This window comes from Natrix helvetica (assembly GCF_964273705.1).
Source record: "Natrix helvetica genome assembly, chromosome: 14".
Lineage (NCBI taxonomy): Eukaryota > Metazoa > Chordata > Lepidosauria > Squamata > Natricidae > Natrix > Natrix helvetica.
The window spans coordinates 1,300,994-1,315,816 of NC_138564.1; the positions used below are offsets into that span (position 1 = coordinate 1,300,994).

A 14,823-nucleotide genomic window follows, 5' to 3' on the forward strand; every position below is an offset into this window, starting at 1 on the left:
TTCCTTCTGCGCCCCTTTTGCAGGGAGAGCTTCCTTGGGCAGAACAGCCTTCCCCATCCATACATTCCCCTCAACATCCGTGCAGCCCCCTTCACCCCTTCCCCTGCTGCCCTTGGCTTGCCTTTAGCAGCATCTTTATTATTAAATTGACTATCTTTCATCTAAGTAAGTCATCTTGACTGACAAAACTAGAGCGAAGGTGAAGCTCTTCTCCAAATGCAGCAGGAGGCGAGCCCAGGGAGCCATGCTGTGGCTTTAGAAACTATCCAGCACTGACTGGCATTCAGAATAAACAGAATAAACTCTCCCAGAAGCCCCCTAAGGAGGCCGTCAAGGAGGATCAAGAAAAGACTCAGGAACACTTACGGTTTGGTTATCTTCATACAGCTTCAAGTCATATCCACTCAGCTCCACACAGAAAATTATTGCTGTAACCCCCTCAAAACAATGGATCCACTTTTTGCGCTCGGACCTCTGCCCACCCACATCCACCATTTTGAAAGTCAGCTCTTTGAACGTAAACTTGTTCTCTACAATCCCCGTGGTCATGTCCCGGGAGCGCAAAATGTCCTCCACGGTGGGGATGTAGTCCAAGGCAGCAATCCTGTCCAGGTCGTTCAGGTAGTAGGCGGCATTGTCCTCCAGGTGGTACTCGTTGGACCGGCGGAAGCACTCCTGCACCCCGGAGTCGGCCCAGAGCCTCTTCATGACCCCCAACAGCTCTGGCGTGATCTCCCCTTTGCTCTCCGCGGGGCCCGTCAAGGCAAAGAGCTGCACGGCATCATAGGCGCGGTCAGGGTTGTGGAACTCGATCTTCAGGGATGCCAGCGCGCGGATGATGCGGGTGAGAGAGTCAATGGCGTTGTAAATGATCAAGGGCTTGTACTCCTTGCAAGCTTCCAAATTAAAGCCACCGCTGTGAATGATCTTCATTTGTTTGACAATGGTACTTTTGCCGGAGTTGCTGGTGCCCAGAAGAAGGAGCTTGATTTCCCGCCGCTGCCGCTGACTCTCAGAGCGCAGGTGGCGGTCAATTCTTCGGGACCGCCGCGCTGCCTCTTTCTCCTCTGAACTTTGCCGACATCCCATGGTACAGCGGAGGTGAGCAGGAGAGGCCACCTGAGACTCTCGAAAAAGGAGCTCCGGGAATTGGGTCTCAAGGGACGGACAACCGGGTGGCGGCTGACAACGTTCCTCCAAAACGCCCCACCACCAGCAGCTCAGTCTCTCGCAGCAGGGGTACGGAATTCGAATGCGTCACCAGCAATTACTGGCCACCGTCGTGGCGGATCTCAAGGTCCTCTCGCTTGGGGAAAATAAACAGTTGCACATTCCAATAAGGGAGTTTCTCTTTCCTACAAAAGAGTCAGATCGCTTTTTCTCCTTGGGCTGCCCTTGTCCCCCTGCATGGCTCTGTCATCCTCTTCTGCACCCAAGGAATCTTCTGTAGGTCGGCCGGGGAAGCTTCGGCCAGCTATGGATGGTCCAGCTGCTCCTGCAAGTGACCCTCAGGTGCAGAAGGAGCCCTGGGGAACCAAGGGGCTGCAGGCATTTGGCTTCCCGAGCAATTGTTTGGGGACGGCATCACGTCTGAGCACAGGACTCAGTCCTCCCCACCTGCAAAAGGAAGGCAAAATAAATAAACTCAATTGCTGGCTCTTTTTGTGTTCCTACAGACCTTATTCCCCTCATCCCGCAGCCAAAATGGAAATTGTGGGAAAGCCAAGTGAGGAGAAGAGCATGCATGCTGGGAATCTGTGCTTAGCCCAGCAGGCCTTGCCAGCCTGATCTTCCCATTGAGGGCAAAGCAGATACGTTATTATTCATGACCCCCTTCTCTCCTGACCAGCTTTTCTCCAAGAGGAGAGCAGACAGGGGAAGAGGTGGAAGTTGAATGCTTCTGACTGGCCAAGAGCGCCCTTAGGCATAAGCAGAGCGTTCTTAATATTTGGGCTTTTCTGCATTTTTGGCATTTACGAATCACCGATTGGCATTGATAAATCTATGGTTTATAGCATCGGGCTCTGTGACAAGCTGGCCAAGAGACAAATCCTCATGGTCCTGATGCTTCTTCCACCATGTAAAAACTAGGCAAGGACAATGCAACCAGGATCTCTGCTAGAGTGGGCGAATGTGAGGAGCAGGAGATTGTGGCTTTTAAAGAAGAAGATCTTAAGCTCTGTGAAAGGCCTGGCAGCCAGCAGAAATAGCCCCTGGGCCACCACAGCTCTTAAGACTTCGGTACCATCCCATAGTCATTTAAAGCCCTCTCTAAGCAGTTGACAGAGTCAGCATGGGGGGCCCAACAATCTGGCTCCTCATTTTACCCACCTCAGAAGGATGGTAGGCCGAGTCAATCCTGAGCCCCGTCAGGATCAGACTCCAAGCTGTGGGCAGAGCCAGCCTGCAATACTGCATTCTAACCACTGCGCCACCACCACTCCTTATGGAGACATGGGGGCTGATGCCCGTCTCCCTCTTAGGGAGGGGCGGCTGCCTCTGCACGCCAACCAATTTCACAAAATTAATGAGCCGATTTCAAACTCCATGGAATAGGAGTGAAAAAATTAAGGTTGAATCAATTGGGGGGGGGGGCTGTTTGTATATGACAGGAACTACGCCATACACTTGGTTGGGATTTAGCAAGATCAAACTACAGAATGTAAAGATTTTAACTTGGAAGGCCACCCAACCCATTCCTCCAGCATCCCCTCCAGCATGCCCAACAAAGGGCCACCCAGCGCCCCTTTAAAGCCCTCCGTCAAAAAGGCATCATCACCTTTTGTCAGCCCTCCTGGCTAAAGCAGGCAGGAAACCCTCCCAGGTGAGCTAAGGCTACATACTTTACTGTAAGATTACATGAAGAAGATCTTGCAATTCGGAAGATACAAACTTCCCTCCGCCACAAAAGTGCTTGATCCATTCGTGCAGATCCATGTCTAAGTTTTCTTTCTCTGTCTGTTTAGCTCCTGGGGACTCTCTCCCTCCCTCCCTCCCTCCCTCCCTCTCTCTCTCTCTCTTGCCTGGTTGCTTCCTAGGCTGCTCCTCTTCCCCTCCCCAAGATCACCCACACAGTCCATTACACACCCACACACCTGTTCCATATTGAACAGCTCAGGTAGGAATTTTTTCTGAAAATAAATCTGAAACCAAAATCTACTTCTGTGTAGCTTAAATCCATCATCCACTATTCTGCAAGAACTTGCTGCTCTGCTCAAGGCCACTATTGGTCTTCTCCCAATGACACCTATGGAATGCCTCCAACTGTGTTTCCTCGTCCTTTCTCTCCTTCCGGTTCCTGTATCATTTTGGGGGTCTCTTCTGGATACCCTCCAGTGGGGAGAGTGTTCCTCCACAAGCGAACTGTGCACAGCATACGAAGTACAGTCCGACCAAGGCAGAGCAGAGAAGAACTAGGACTTCCCTTGATCTTAGAACAGAATCATAGACTAATGGGCTTGGAAGGGAACCAGGACTACGGGGGTTATCCCTGGGGCTGTGTCGCCCAGGTGATTCACCCTGGATTGCTGCCAAGATGGCTCCCTCAGCCTGGATTCACCTCTGTGGTTATTGCCAGCCAGCTGAAGGACTCTCCCTCTAAGCCTGTTGAGTGTGTCTTGCCAATCTCTTCCATTGTTTGTGCTTCTCCAGACCCTCCTGAATATTTATACCATCCTAGAGGATTGTGCTACGTCTATCTTCGTGTCAGCAGCAATTCCTGCAATATTTTCTAAGTGTTGACTCCTGGCAACTATCCAGGCAAATCCCTGCAGTTTTCTTGGCAAGGTTTTTTGGAAGCGGTTTGCCATTTCCTTCTTCCTAAGAGAGAGACTGGCCCAAGGTCACCCAGCTGGCTTTGTGGCTAAGGCAGGACTAGAACTCACAGTTCCACCCACCCAACCGCATTCCTGGCTGGGTGCCCTCTAGTGAGGGATGGAGGGTCAGTTTGTCACCAAACTGACCCTGCATCCCTCACTAGACGGTGAGCATCAAAGCGCCCAGAAGGGAGCCTAGTTGCATCCCACACCCCGTTTCCTCCAGCCTGACCCAGAGCCCTGGGCATGCTGAGTGCCCCTGTCTCCGTGCCCTTCCAAGGGGAGTCCTTTCCAGTCCGTGCTTTGTCTTTTGCTCTGCCAGAGTCTCCGGGAGAATCTGCCAGATGTTTCCTGAGCTCATTCCCACGGTCAACTACACCGATTCTACTACTAATAGAATAGGCCTCAATGATCCCTGCCAGCGTTCCTGCTGGCATTGGTGCCACGGTGACACTGATCTGTGGTCAGCCAGGTCCTCTTTGCCCCCTTTCTGAAGTGAAGAACCAAAGCTGCCAGCACTGCACCATCCGCCATCATGCGTGAAACACCCCCACCCCCACCCCCACATGTATGTTATAAATCCTGGCTTGTAGTTAATGGCAAAGTATGAATAATGCCATTTAATAAATCCTGGTTAAAACCAGGGGGCTCAAAATGGCCTTCCTTGCAGCCCCTGAGATCTTTGGGCGTGGACCAGTGCCCCTACTAAAATGCCCCCCCCCCGAATATACGGGAATAAAACTACAAATAGATTTAATTCACATCAACCCCATTTTCACACCCACCCACTTACAACAGTTCATTTAGTGACCAGTCATTCACTTGGCAAGTTGTTCATACTTATGACGGTTGCAGTATCCTGGAGTCACGAGATCCCCTTTTGTGACCTTCTGACCGGCAAATTCAATGGGGAAGCCAGATTCATTCAACAATCAGGTTACTAACTTATCACCTGCAGTGATTCACTTAACAACTGTGGCAAGGAAGGTCGTAAAATGGAGCAAATTTTACTTAACAAATATCTCACTTAAGAACAGAAATTTTAGGCTCAATTGTGGTCGTAAGTCAAGGATTATTGATGACTTGTATTTGGAATCACTGCACTGAAAACATTAGACTTGGTCACCTGAAGCACAGACGTTCAGGCTGATCTATCACTATTGCCACATACAGCAGGGGTCCCCCATCTCCAGGCTTCCAGTGCTGAAGCTCCCACGCCTTCTGAAGGCAACTTCTGTTCCATGGATGGATTGTTTTCACTGACAGAAAATGTCTTCTTATTTCTAGGTTGAATCTCTCTTGAGGGCAGGACTAGATGAAACTTATTCAAGGAGAGATCCAGCCTAGAAACAAGGAGAGAAATCCTGACAGCTGTAGCCAGTGGAACAGTTTGCCTCTAAAAGTTATAGGTCCTCCATCACTGGAGATCTTTAAGAGACTGGACAGCCATTTGTCTGTAATGATGTAGGGTCTCTTGCTTAAGCAGGGGGTTGGACTAGAAGACCTCCAAGGCCCTTTCCTACCCTATTATGCTATGTTTTATCTTTGAACCACTTCCCAATATTGAAAACCAACAGAGAAAGATTCTGCAAAGATCCTTGGTGGCACAGTGGTTAGAATTCAGCATTGCAGGCTGACTCTGCCCACTGCCTGGAGTTCAATCCTAACCAGCTCAAAGTTGACTCAGCTTTGCATCCTTCCAAGGGCAGCAAAATGAAGCCCCAGATTGTTGGGGGCAAAATGCTGACATTGTAAACCACTCAGAAAGTGCTGTGAATCCCTTTGGGGCAGTAGATAAGTCTAAATCCTATTGCTACGTTCATTTAAAAGATGTTTGCTAAACCTAAGATTACGAATAAATATAACTTTTACAAATTATTAGCTTCAAAGAAAAACAAAATAATCCCTGGAAGATACTTTTTTTATGTTGTTTGCTTATTTATTTATTGAATGTATGTCCTGCAAAGCTTCCAAAGGCTTATAAGAAATAAAACATTAAAACAAGAAAGAAATGACTACATCCTAAAAATAGCCAAACAAGAAAGAAAAGGAAGAAATAGAAAGCACAGTAAGTGTTGGTGCAGCAGGCAACCATCACCTGAAGCTACAGTTTTTAATGACACCACCCCCACCACCCCGAACATTTCTAGGCGGGGGCAGCCCAGTAAGGCATTCCTCCTCAGAGAATAATTCCCCAGCATCAGCCCCGTCATCAAGAAGCAGCACATCAGGCCACTATATTTCAGGTCAGGTGCAATTTCTGAGTAGTTTTTAAAGAAAGTCCTGTGTAAGGCTCTGGGCAGGATACCTGGGCATGGGGGAAGGAGGTTAGGAAGGACTATAGCCAGGTCACGTACGGTCAAGTTCCTCTCCATCTGCCCTATTCCCAAACAGCATTGTTTTCTCATTTCTGCAACGTACATTCCCTGCACGATGCAGAATAAGCTTAGCGAAGTGCTCGAGACCCTCACCAAAGCTTCCAGAATCCCCCCTTGAGGGGCAGGGCCTGCGCTTGCCTTCACTTGTTGGGCTCTCCAGTTCCCTCGAGGGGCCTCAGGAAGGGTCCCAGCAGGGTCTTTCATCTGGAGGAGCAACATTAGTTACTCCGTCCTTTTACTTTCAAGACATTGAAGTAAGCAGAATGTGCTCAGAACCTATGCTCCAGTGGCAGGCACTTCATAGGATCAGTAATTGCTCTATTTATTTATTCATGATGAATCAATCTTTTATATCACTTCAATCACAAGTGACTCTAAGTAGTGAATATTCACTCTGTGTATGAACACTAGCACTGATTTAAAAATTTGGTAATGACATGTCTGCAAGAAAACTACCAAGCTCAGAGAAGACCAAGGACCCCCTCAGAGCGGACAGTTTCATATGCATCGTTAAGTGTGTAAGTAGTTAACAATAAAGAGAAAAGGAGTGAAAAACTGAAGGAATCAAGATGTTCTATGGACATAACATCAAGAGTCTGCATGAAGACAATCATTGCAAATATCTGGGTATCCTTCAAGCTGATTTCATCAAGCTCACTGAAGTCAACAAGAAGGTTAAAAGTGAAAATGAAGACCTTCAGTCCAAACTCAGTGGAGGAAATGCCACTAAGGCAATTAACAGATGAGCAATTCCAGTCATTAAATACACAGCTGGAAGAGTGGACTGGACTCAAGCAGAACTAAAAGGCTTGGATAGGAAGACCAGAAAAATAATGGAAATGAACCATGCCCTTTATCAATGCAGCAACGTTGACAGCCTCTACTTACCAAGGAAAACAGGGGTGTGTGGAAAGTTGCAAGTATGTCATACTAAAGCTAGTATACCAGGAAAGTTTACTAAGTAGTGGAGAAACCAAACTGCCTACATATGAAAGACTAGATAAATAATGGAAATGAGAAATGGCATGGCAAAATACCAGTATGTCAGTGCAGTAAAAACAGCAAACAAAGCAGATAACAGGACCTGACAATAGCTAAGAGCAGGAAAGATGAAGAAAGAGACAGAGGGGCTAATTCTGGCTACCCAAGACCAAGCCATGAGAACAAACACATGGAAAGCCCGAATTGAGAAGAAAGCAACAGGTAGAAGTGATGCCTCTGCAAAGAAGCTAAAGAAACAGTGGACCACCTGGTTAGCTGCTGCAAGAAGATTGCCCAGACTGACTACAAGCAACGGCATCGCAAAGTGGCAACCGTGGTGCGTTGGAAGATCTGCAAGAAATGCCGTTTGCTTGCAAGCGAAAACTGGTGGGACCATAAAATAGAAAAGTCATAGAAAATGAAGAAGTTGAAGTGCTCTGGGACCTTAGAATTCAAACAGACAGGTACCTGCTACATAACATCTCAGATGTAACAATTGTTGATCAGAAAGACAAAGAAGTCTGGATAGTGGTGGGCATAGCAGTGCCTGGAGATGGCAGAACAAAAGAAAAAGAATTGGGGGAAAGGAGAAGTAGAACTAATAGGTGTCTTAGGGCAGGGGTGTCCAAACTTGGCAACTTTAAGACTTGTGGACTTCAACTCCCAGAATTCCCCAGCCAGCTGGCTGGGGAATTCTGGGAGTTGAAGTCCACAAGTCTTAAAGTTGCCAAGTTTGGACACCCCTGTCTTAGGGGCACTCCCAAAACAGCTGGAGCACCACTTGAACAATAATCCCCATCCATCAGTTGCAAAAGATAGCTTGACTTGGAGCAGATTCCCTTAGGCCTTTCCAACTCACTAGCAATGCAGCCCCACAAGATAATAAAAAAACAAAAATCAGAAGACAGTGAATTCTAGTTCCATCTTAGTCCTGAAAGCCAGCTTTGGGCCAATCGCTCTCAGCGAATCCACCTTGCAGGGTTCTTTTTGTGAGGAAAATAGGAGAATGAAGATATATTGGATATGTTCACTGCCTTGAGTTATTTATAAAAGGAATAAAGGTGGAATAAAAAGTTTTTTTTAAATGCCTGTAAAACAAACAGCTGCAGTTATCTTGCTCAAACAATAGTCCTATTCCCTGAAGGTCTTTGAGAATTTTAAAAAAAAACAACACATTTGGAGACGATCTTAAGGGAAGGGGTGAATCTGATTGATAGAAGAGGAACTCTTACAGAAAAGGTTTTCTGCTCTGCAAAGCAGGGGAAGCGTCATCCCTTCTGGGACTGTCTCACCCCACTGGGATTGGCCAGTCCCACTTGTGCCAGCAGAGGAGCCCTGCTGTGCAGGTCCCATCAGCCCCATTATTCCAGCCAATGGGGTCCAGGAGGAGGGCCTTCTCTGCTGTGGCGCCTGCCCTCTGGAACATTGTGCCGCGATTTGAGGTTGGCCCCAACCCTACTATCTTTTTGTAAGGCCTAAAGATGTGGCTGTGCTTGGGGCACCAGTGGGGGATCAGTGCAATAGAAGTGGTTGATCGAGTAACAACAGATCCAACCTCCCCTCTACCTCTGCCCCTTCCCTCCCCACGTGTCCTTGCTTTCAATGTCTTTTTATGTTTTAATTGTACATGTAAGTGTAAGGGAGTGTAAGGGAGGGAAGAATGGAAAGAAAGAAAGAAAGAAAGAAAGAAAGAAAGAAAGAAAGAAAGAAAGAAGAAAAGGGAGGGAGGAATGGAAAGAAAGAAAGAAGAAAAGGGAGGGAGGAATAGAAAGAAAGAAGAAAAGGGAGGGGGGAATGGAAGAAAGAAGAAAAGAAAGGGGGAATGGAAAGAAAGAAAAAGAAAGAAAGAAAACTGGGTGGGTGGGTGGGGGGAACGGAATGTAAAAAAAGTAAACAATAAAGTGAAACTCATGTAAACCATGAACTGCTGCTGGAGGCAGGCAGAGAGGTTGTTTTATCCTGGAAAATCCCAGCTTGGCTGATCTTCTCCCAAACCAAGATTGATAGATTAATCACTATGCTTTAATTATGTTCAATTTGTAATAATGAAAATACATCCTGCATATCAGATATTTACATTACGATTCATAACAGCAGCAAAATTACAGTTATGAAGTAGCAACGAAAATAATTTTATGGTTGGGGGTCACCACAACATGAGGAACTATATTAAAGGGTCGCGGCATTAGGAAGGTTGACAACCACTGAGATAGATAGATGATAGGTAAGTAGTTAGGCATGGATGGATGGATGGATGGATGGATGGGGAGAGAGAGAGAGAGAGAGAAAGAGAGAAAGAGAGAGAGAGAATCTGTTCTGCCTTACAAAAATGCCAGCTTTTCCCAGGTGTGAAGAATTCATATTTTACTTCCCATTTCCAGCAGCAAACACTTCACATAGAATAATATATAAGGTACCTTCTTCGCTAGCTAGAAACACACAGATACGTGTTTAAATATAGCCTGGGTACCAAGCTGGTGTCATGCCACCTTCCTCTCAAAGTAGGGCACTCAGCTGGATCCTCCTGAGGAATCGGACCTATCAGCAGTTAGCTCCTCCAAATCCTCCCACCCAGACCCAGAATTGTCATTTCACCCTAAGGTGTGAGTTTTGTGAAAGAAAGAGGAGCCAGATTCTGTGTGTAACAGGAGTGTTACTTCTTACAACTCCAGGCTGCTATTGTGGCCCACCAGCAGCCAGCAGAGCGGGCGGCAGACTCGGACAGTGAGGAGGCTGGGGAGGAACCTGGGCCAGCTCTGATGCGGGCTCTGCGTCAGAGGCAGAGAGGGCGAGAGGGCCCTCTGACAGCTTCCTTCGGGATTGGAGATAAGTGGGGCAGAAGAACAGCTGGAGCCTATTCCTGATGTGCGCAGAGCTGTCAGAAGGGGTAGGGGTCGACTCGTGAGTAAAGGCACAAGTGGATGCTGAATGGCCCCTCCCACAGGGATTAAATAAGAGCAAAAGGGGAGGGGTGTTTGCAGGAGACAGTTTGTTTGTTTAAGATTGTGAAGATTTGCTGATCGGAGTCTGTGCCTCACAGAGACTCCTTGCCAAGTACTTCATTGTACAGCACTGCGCCTGGAAGCTCTCAGCCTGGCAACTATCCAAGGACTGATAAGGTCTGTTGTTGCAGTTCACCCTTGAAAGGCTTATTGCCAGGACTTTTCTGTGTGGGAAAGCTAGAAATTCAGACTAGCCAATTAAAAAGGGTTTCTTTCGGGACAAGGAGTCTATTTCATGATTTGGTGTAGCCTAGGTCAGAACTTTGGCCACCTAATGAGAAGGAAGAAGGACTCCCTGGAGAAGAGCCTCATGCTGGGAACGATGGAGGGCAAGAGACGAAGAAGGGGACGGCAGAGAAGGAGGGGGCTGGATGGAGTCACCGAAGAAGCAGTCGGCCTGAGCTTGAATGGACTCCAGAGGATGGCAGAGGACAGGGAGGCCTGGAGGAACGTGGTCCATGCGGTCGCAATGGGTCGGACACGACTTTGCAACTAACAGCAAGAGGTCAGAGCAGCGGCATCTGGCCCAACCTCATGAAGATCCCCCAGCAACAGGGACAAAGGCCGCCACTTTGCTTTTCTACTTTGACGTATTTATCCTTACAAGCCAAGTGTTGGAATTGTCAAAGAGAAGATACAAAATACTAATGCAAAGTTTAAAATAGTAAAGCAAAAAACAATAACAAAGAAAGGAACAGTAATTATAAAAGGGTTTTTTAAAAAAATAGATATTTGACTTAGATCAGGGGTGTCAAACTCGCATCGTCACCCAGTGTCACGTGACGTCGTATTGGGGCTTCTTTCCCCTTCATTGAACTGGGTGGGGGCGGGGCCAGCAAGGGATGCATCCGGCCTGCGGGCCGCAAGTTTGACAGCCCTGACTTAGATGCTCCCCAGCTGCACATTGACCCTGGCAACGCATAGCATCACCAAATAACGGCTGGCTAGAATGGTCCTCATAGCAGCTCTGCAGAGGACCCCCCGTTTACCTAAGCAGGGAGCGGGCCTCTGTAAAATGGGCTGCCAGGTAACCTCTGGGTACCATAAGGGTGGAGAAATGTTTAGGTTTTATCACCCCTATCACCATGGTGTGGTCCCAAATATCAGGTCTTATCAGACTCATCTAGTCTTCCTCCATCAACCCATCAGGCAGTTCATCTCACGGAGCTCCTCTGGAAACCAAAGTTGGCACAGGAGAAGCCAGATGGGGCGATTCAGGACTCAATCCAGACTGTGACACAGCCAAGCCCCCCACCAGATTCTCAGGAAAGTGTCCTTCTGGAGATCCACAGGGATCACTCATAGCCTAGGATGGGTTCATTGCCTTATTTTCCTGAGCTGGAAGGCAATCAGAGACTGATCTGCATGGCAATGGACTGGTGTTAATACCCTCTACTAGCAGATCAGGTCATAACATCCCAAGGCCAAAATCAGTAATTCAGCCAAAAAATAAGGGATGGGGGTGTTAGTCAATAAATCTCAGATGCATTCAAGAAACTTGAGTTAACCCAATCAGAATCTGTAAGAGGAAGAAAAAAGTTACAGCTAACATTCAGACGTCAAGTTAAATTTAGATATAAATGTTAAACCACAAGTTTCAGATATGGCTCAACTCCACGTCTAAAGCTGTGGCCTAACAAGGCTTCTTTCCATGGCTTTCTGACTGCAAGAGAGAACAACAATTTCTCACAAGTACTTTATTTGCCTACCACACTGGAGTGAAGTTTCAGAAATTAAGTTAGCCTGGAAAAAAACTCTCTTCAGAAAAATACTTCATTTTCTCCATATACAGTATTTGATCTAGGATCTCTTCATTTTGTTCTATTTAAGTCCAGTATTTTTTGTTTTGTTTTGAGGAGAGATAATTTTGCTGTTTTACAAATAGGTCATGTAGCAGTTGATTTCATCATACTATCCCACAATTTATCCTATCAATTTTTAGAACTTTCAAAAATTCATTCATATTAAATAGCTTTCTAGAGCTTCCTTACCAAATTCTCCTGATGCGTGCCTAAGTTTCAGATTGTTTTTACACAGCTTGGTTTCTAGAAATTCTAACTTGGCTTCCATTTTGTTTACTTTTGCCTGGAGAGATCTTTGCGTAAAGATTCCTCTGAATTTTCATCCTTTAAACTTCCTTCTGAAATTCAACTTGTAAGTCTATAATATCTGTCAACTATATATTTCTGGAAAATACTGAAATTTACTTGAATTTCCTGTTGTGTTTATTGAAATAATTTAGAAAAATTACTTTTCAGAGCTTGCATCTCTTGGTCAGAATTGTGGAAAACAAACTAAGGAATCCTGTTGGTATTTTCCTATCTTAGAAAAGTATTTTGCTTTCTGTTAGTCATTTTTGAAAAATAACAAAACAATTTGAACTGATGAGAGTAAAAGATTGATAAAAGATCGTTGATATATAATACCAAATAGGAAACAATCCTGTATGAGAAACATACATAAAGAAAGTTCTCGTGGAATTAGAGGAATAAATTTGCAATGATTTGTGGTTCAAATCATTGATCCAGATTCAGCTGGATCTGCTAAAGAAATTCTCAACGAGGATGCAAAAGTTTTATTACTGTCTACAAACTCCAAGTCTGCAACTATAATTCAGCCCCTTCCACTTCTCTGATTTCTTGGGCCTAACAGATAACAGTTTCCAAATGGAGTAAGTTTAAATATGCAAACATTTCCAAAAGCGCTGCTTAGGGAACCTAATTTGCAATCACATTCTTATCTCCCACCTTGTAAAAATAAAACTGCTTATCTTTGCTCTATCTGCTCCCCCCCCCCATTCAAAACATCTTTGTTTGCCATTTTCAAGGCGCAACAAAAGTGCAATGTTACACTCCACTGCCTTTCCTACCTCCAATGTTAATTTGATTTTTCTCTGTGATAAAACATTGCTGTGATGAATCAATTTTAGACCCACTTTCTAGGTAACCTGAAGGGACAGGCAGGCAGCAGATCCAGAGATTTCTGTCTGAAAGGGAGCTCCAGTTCATCTTCCTTAAAGCCAGAAACTGGTCACCCTGAATAAGCAAATGTCCACGTGGGGCCAGTCCAGCCAAGGCCGTTTCTCAGGCAGCTCTTTCAGCTGTACTTTGTTCTGCCCAAAGGGCCCACATTCACACAAACATTCAGCATCTCAAGTCACCCATTCCAAAATTCTGTGCAAATTGCCTTGGGGGGGGGGGGGGGAAGGGATGCAAGCCAGCAAACTGAAACCCCAGGCTCAGGGCCCCTGTTCTGCAGGCCCTGTGGGGCCCCAAGGCTGCCTTCTGTCCCTGCAGCCTTAAGGACAGAGGACAGACCTGCTTCACAAGGTGGTCCTCCCAAGCAGGGGGGGGGGGGCTGCTACCAGGCCTTCTTCTTCTTCCTCCCAGGCAGAGGCCGGAAAGGCTTCCCGCAGGGCACCTATGCCAACCACTTCAGGAGCGAAGCTCCACCAAGCTCCCCAGCCACACAACCTGACCCACGGCTCCAAAGAAGCACCATCCTTGGAGGTTTCTAAGACGAGACTGGACAGCCACTTCAATGGAATGGCCAAGGGTCCCCTGCCTGAGGAGGAGGTTGAACTAGAAGACCGCAAGGTCCCTTTCAACTCTGCCATTCTGTTACCTTTCCTTCAGCCTGGAATTGAGATGATTGGAGCAAAGGGAACGGTTGTTCAGAATTTGGCTAACCCATTGCCGAGGAAAGCCACACTTCTAAACATAGCCTTATTCAGCCGAAATCCCTACCTAATTTAGAAGGACTCGCTGCCAAGTTAATGTGCAAAACTGGGCTGCAAGAAGCTTTGCACAATAATTTTCCATTTTTATTTGTACAGTAAACCACCGCGAGCCCATTCAATCTGGCAGTCTACAAATATAGTAATAATTAAATAATTAACTTAAACCATGGTTTCAGGAACAGGTAGACAAAATTACCCATTCATATCCCAGGGAAATTATCCCCGGCTGGTTCTGTAGCATTTGGAATAAAAAAGGCAGGTGAAAGAACTTCTGTTAATAAGTTACAGATGTTAAGACTATCTGTTTCCCAGAAAGAAACCCCATTTTGAACAGTAAATATCATTTCAAGTCCTGGAGAAGCTGGATTAGAACTGTTTAATTACAGGCTGCCTTCTTGTGATTCAGGGTTGCCTTATGGAAGGTGGGGGGGAGCTTTGCACCCAGCTCTCTCATTCGGCTATAAATGGCGCCCGAAGAGCTACTACCTCTCTGCTAGGAGATGAGAGGAACAGCAGGAGGCACCTGGGTCACCAGCTGCCTTTTAAAACACCCAGCCATTAAGAGTGCCCGCCCCACAGGCCAGAATAACTTTGGGTTGTCCTACACCTACTTTAAACTTTCCAAAATCAGACGAGGTCACTTCAGCCAGATTCAGAGAAAATCTCTGAAGGCCCACAATTAATTACTGGATGCCAAGTGGGCCAAGGGTAGAAAAGGAGACTGAGCTCTGGGGCAGGGTTTGGTCAGAAGAGTTTCTGGGTAAAGCAAATAAGCCACTTTCCTCTTCATAGCTGGGTTGGGCAAGTGGCATCACTCCAGAGTGGCACAAAGCCAGCCCAGGAAGGAGGGCACCTTTCATCGTCTCTGTGGGATCCTTGGGACTCTCTGAGCTTGATTGTTTTCTTGC

General features: G+C 46.5%; 2 protein-coding genes across 2 annotated transcripts in view; one reads left to right on the plus strand and one right to left on the minus strand.

The window, feature by feature from the left end:
* The window catches only part of RSPH14 (radial spoke head 14 homolog), a gene marked incomplete at its 5' end in the record, with an annotated part of 89,104 nt that overhangs the window by 56,689 nt on the left and 17,592 nt on the right, over positions 1-14,823 (plus strand). The window lies entirely within an intron of this gene.
* Positions 1-14,823, minus strand: part of GNAZ (G protein subunit alpha z) — a 64,956-nt gene that overhangs the window by 45,202 nt on the left and 4,931 nt on the right. Inside the window, exon 2 of the mRNA XM_081966771.1 lies at positions 367-1,617. Coding sequence (XP_081822897.1) covers positions 367-1,089 — 723 coding nt within the window. The 5' untranslated portion in view covers positions 1,090-1,617. The remainder of the gene's footprint in view (positions 1-366; positions 1,618-14,823) is intronic.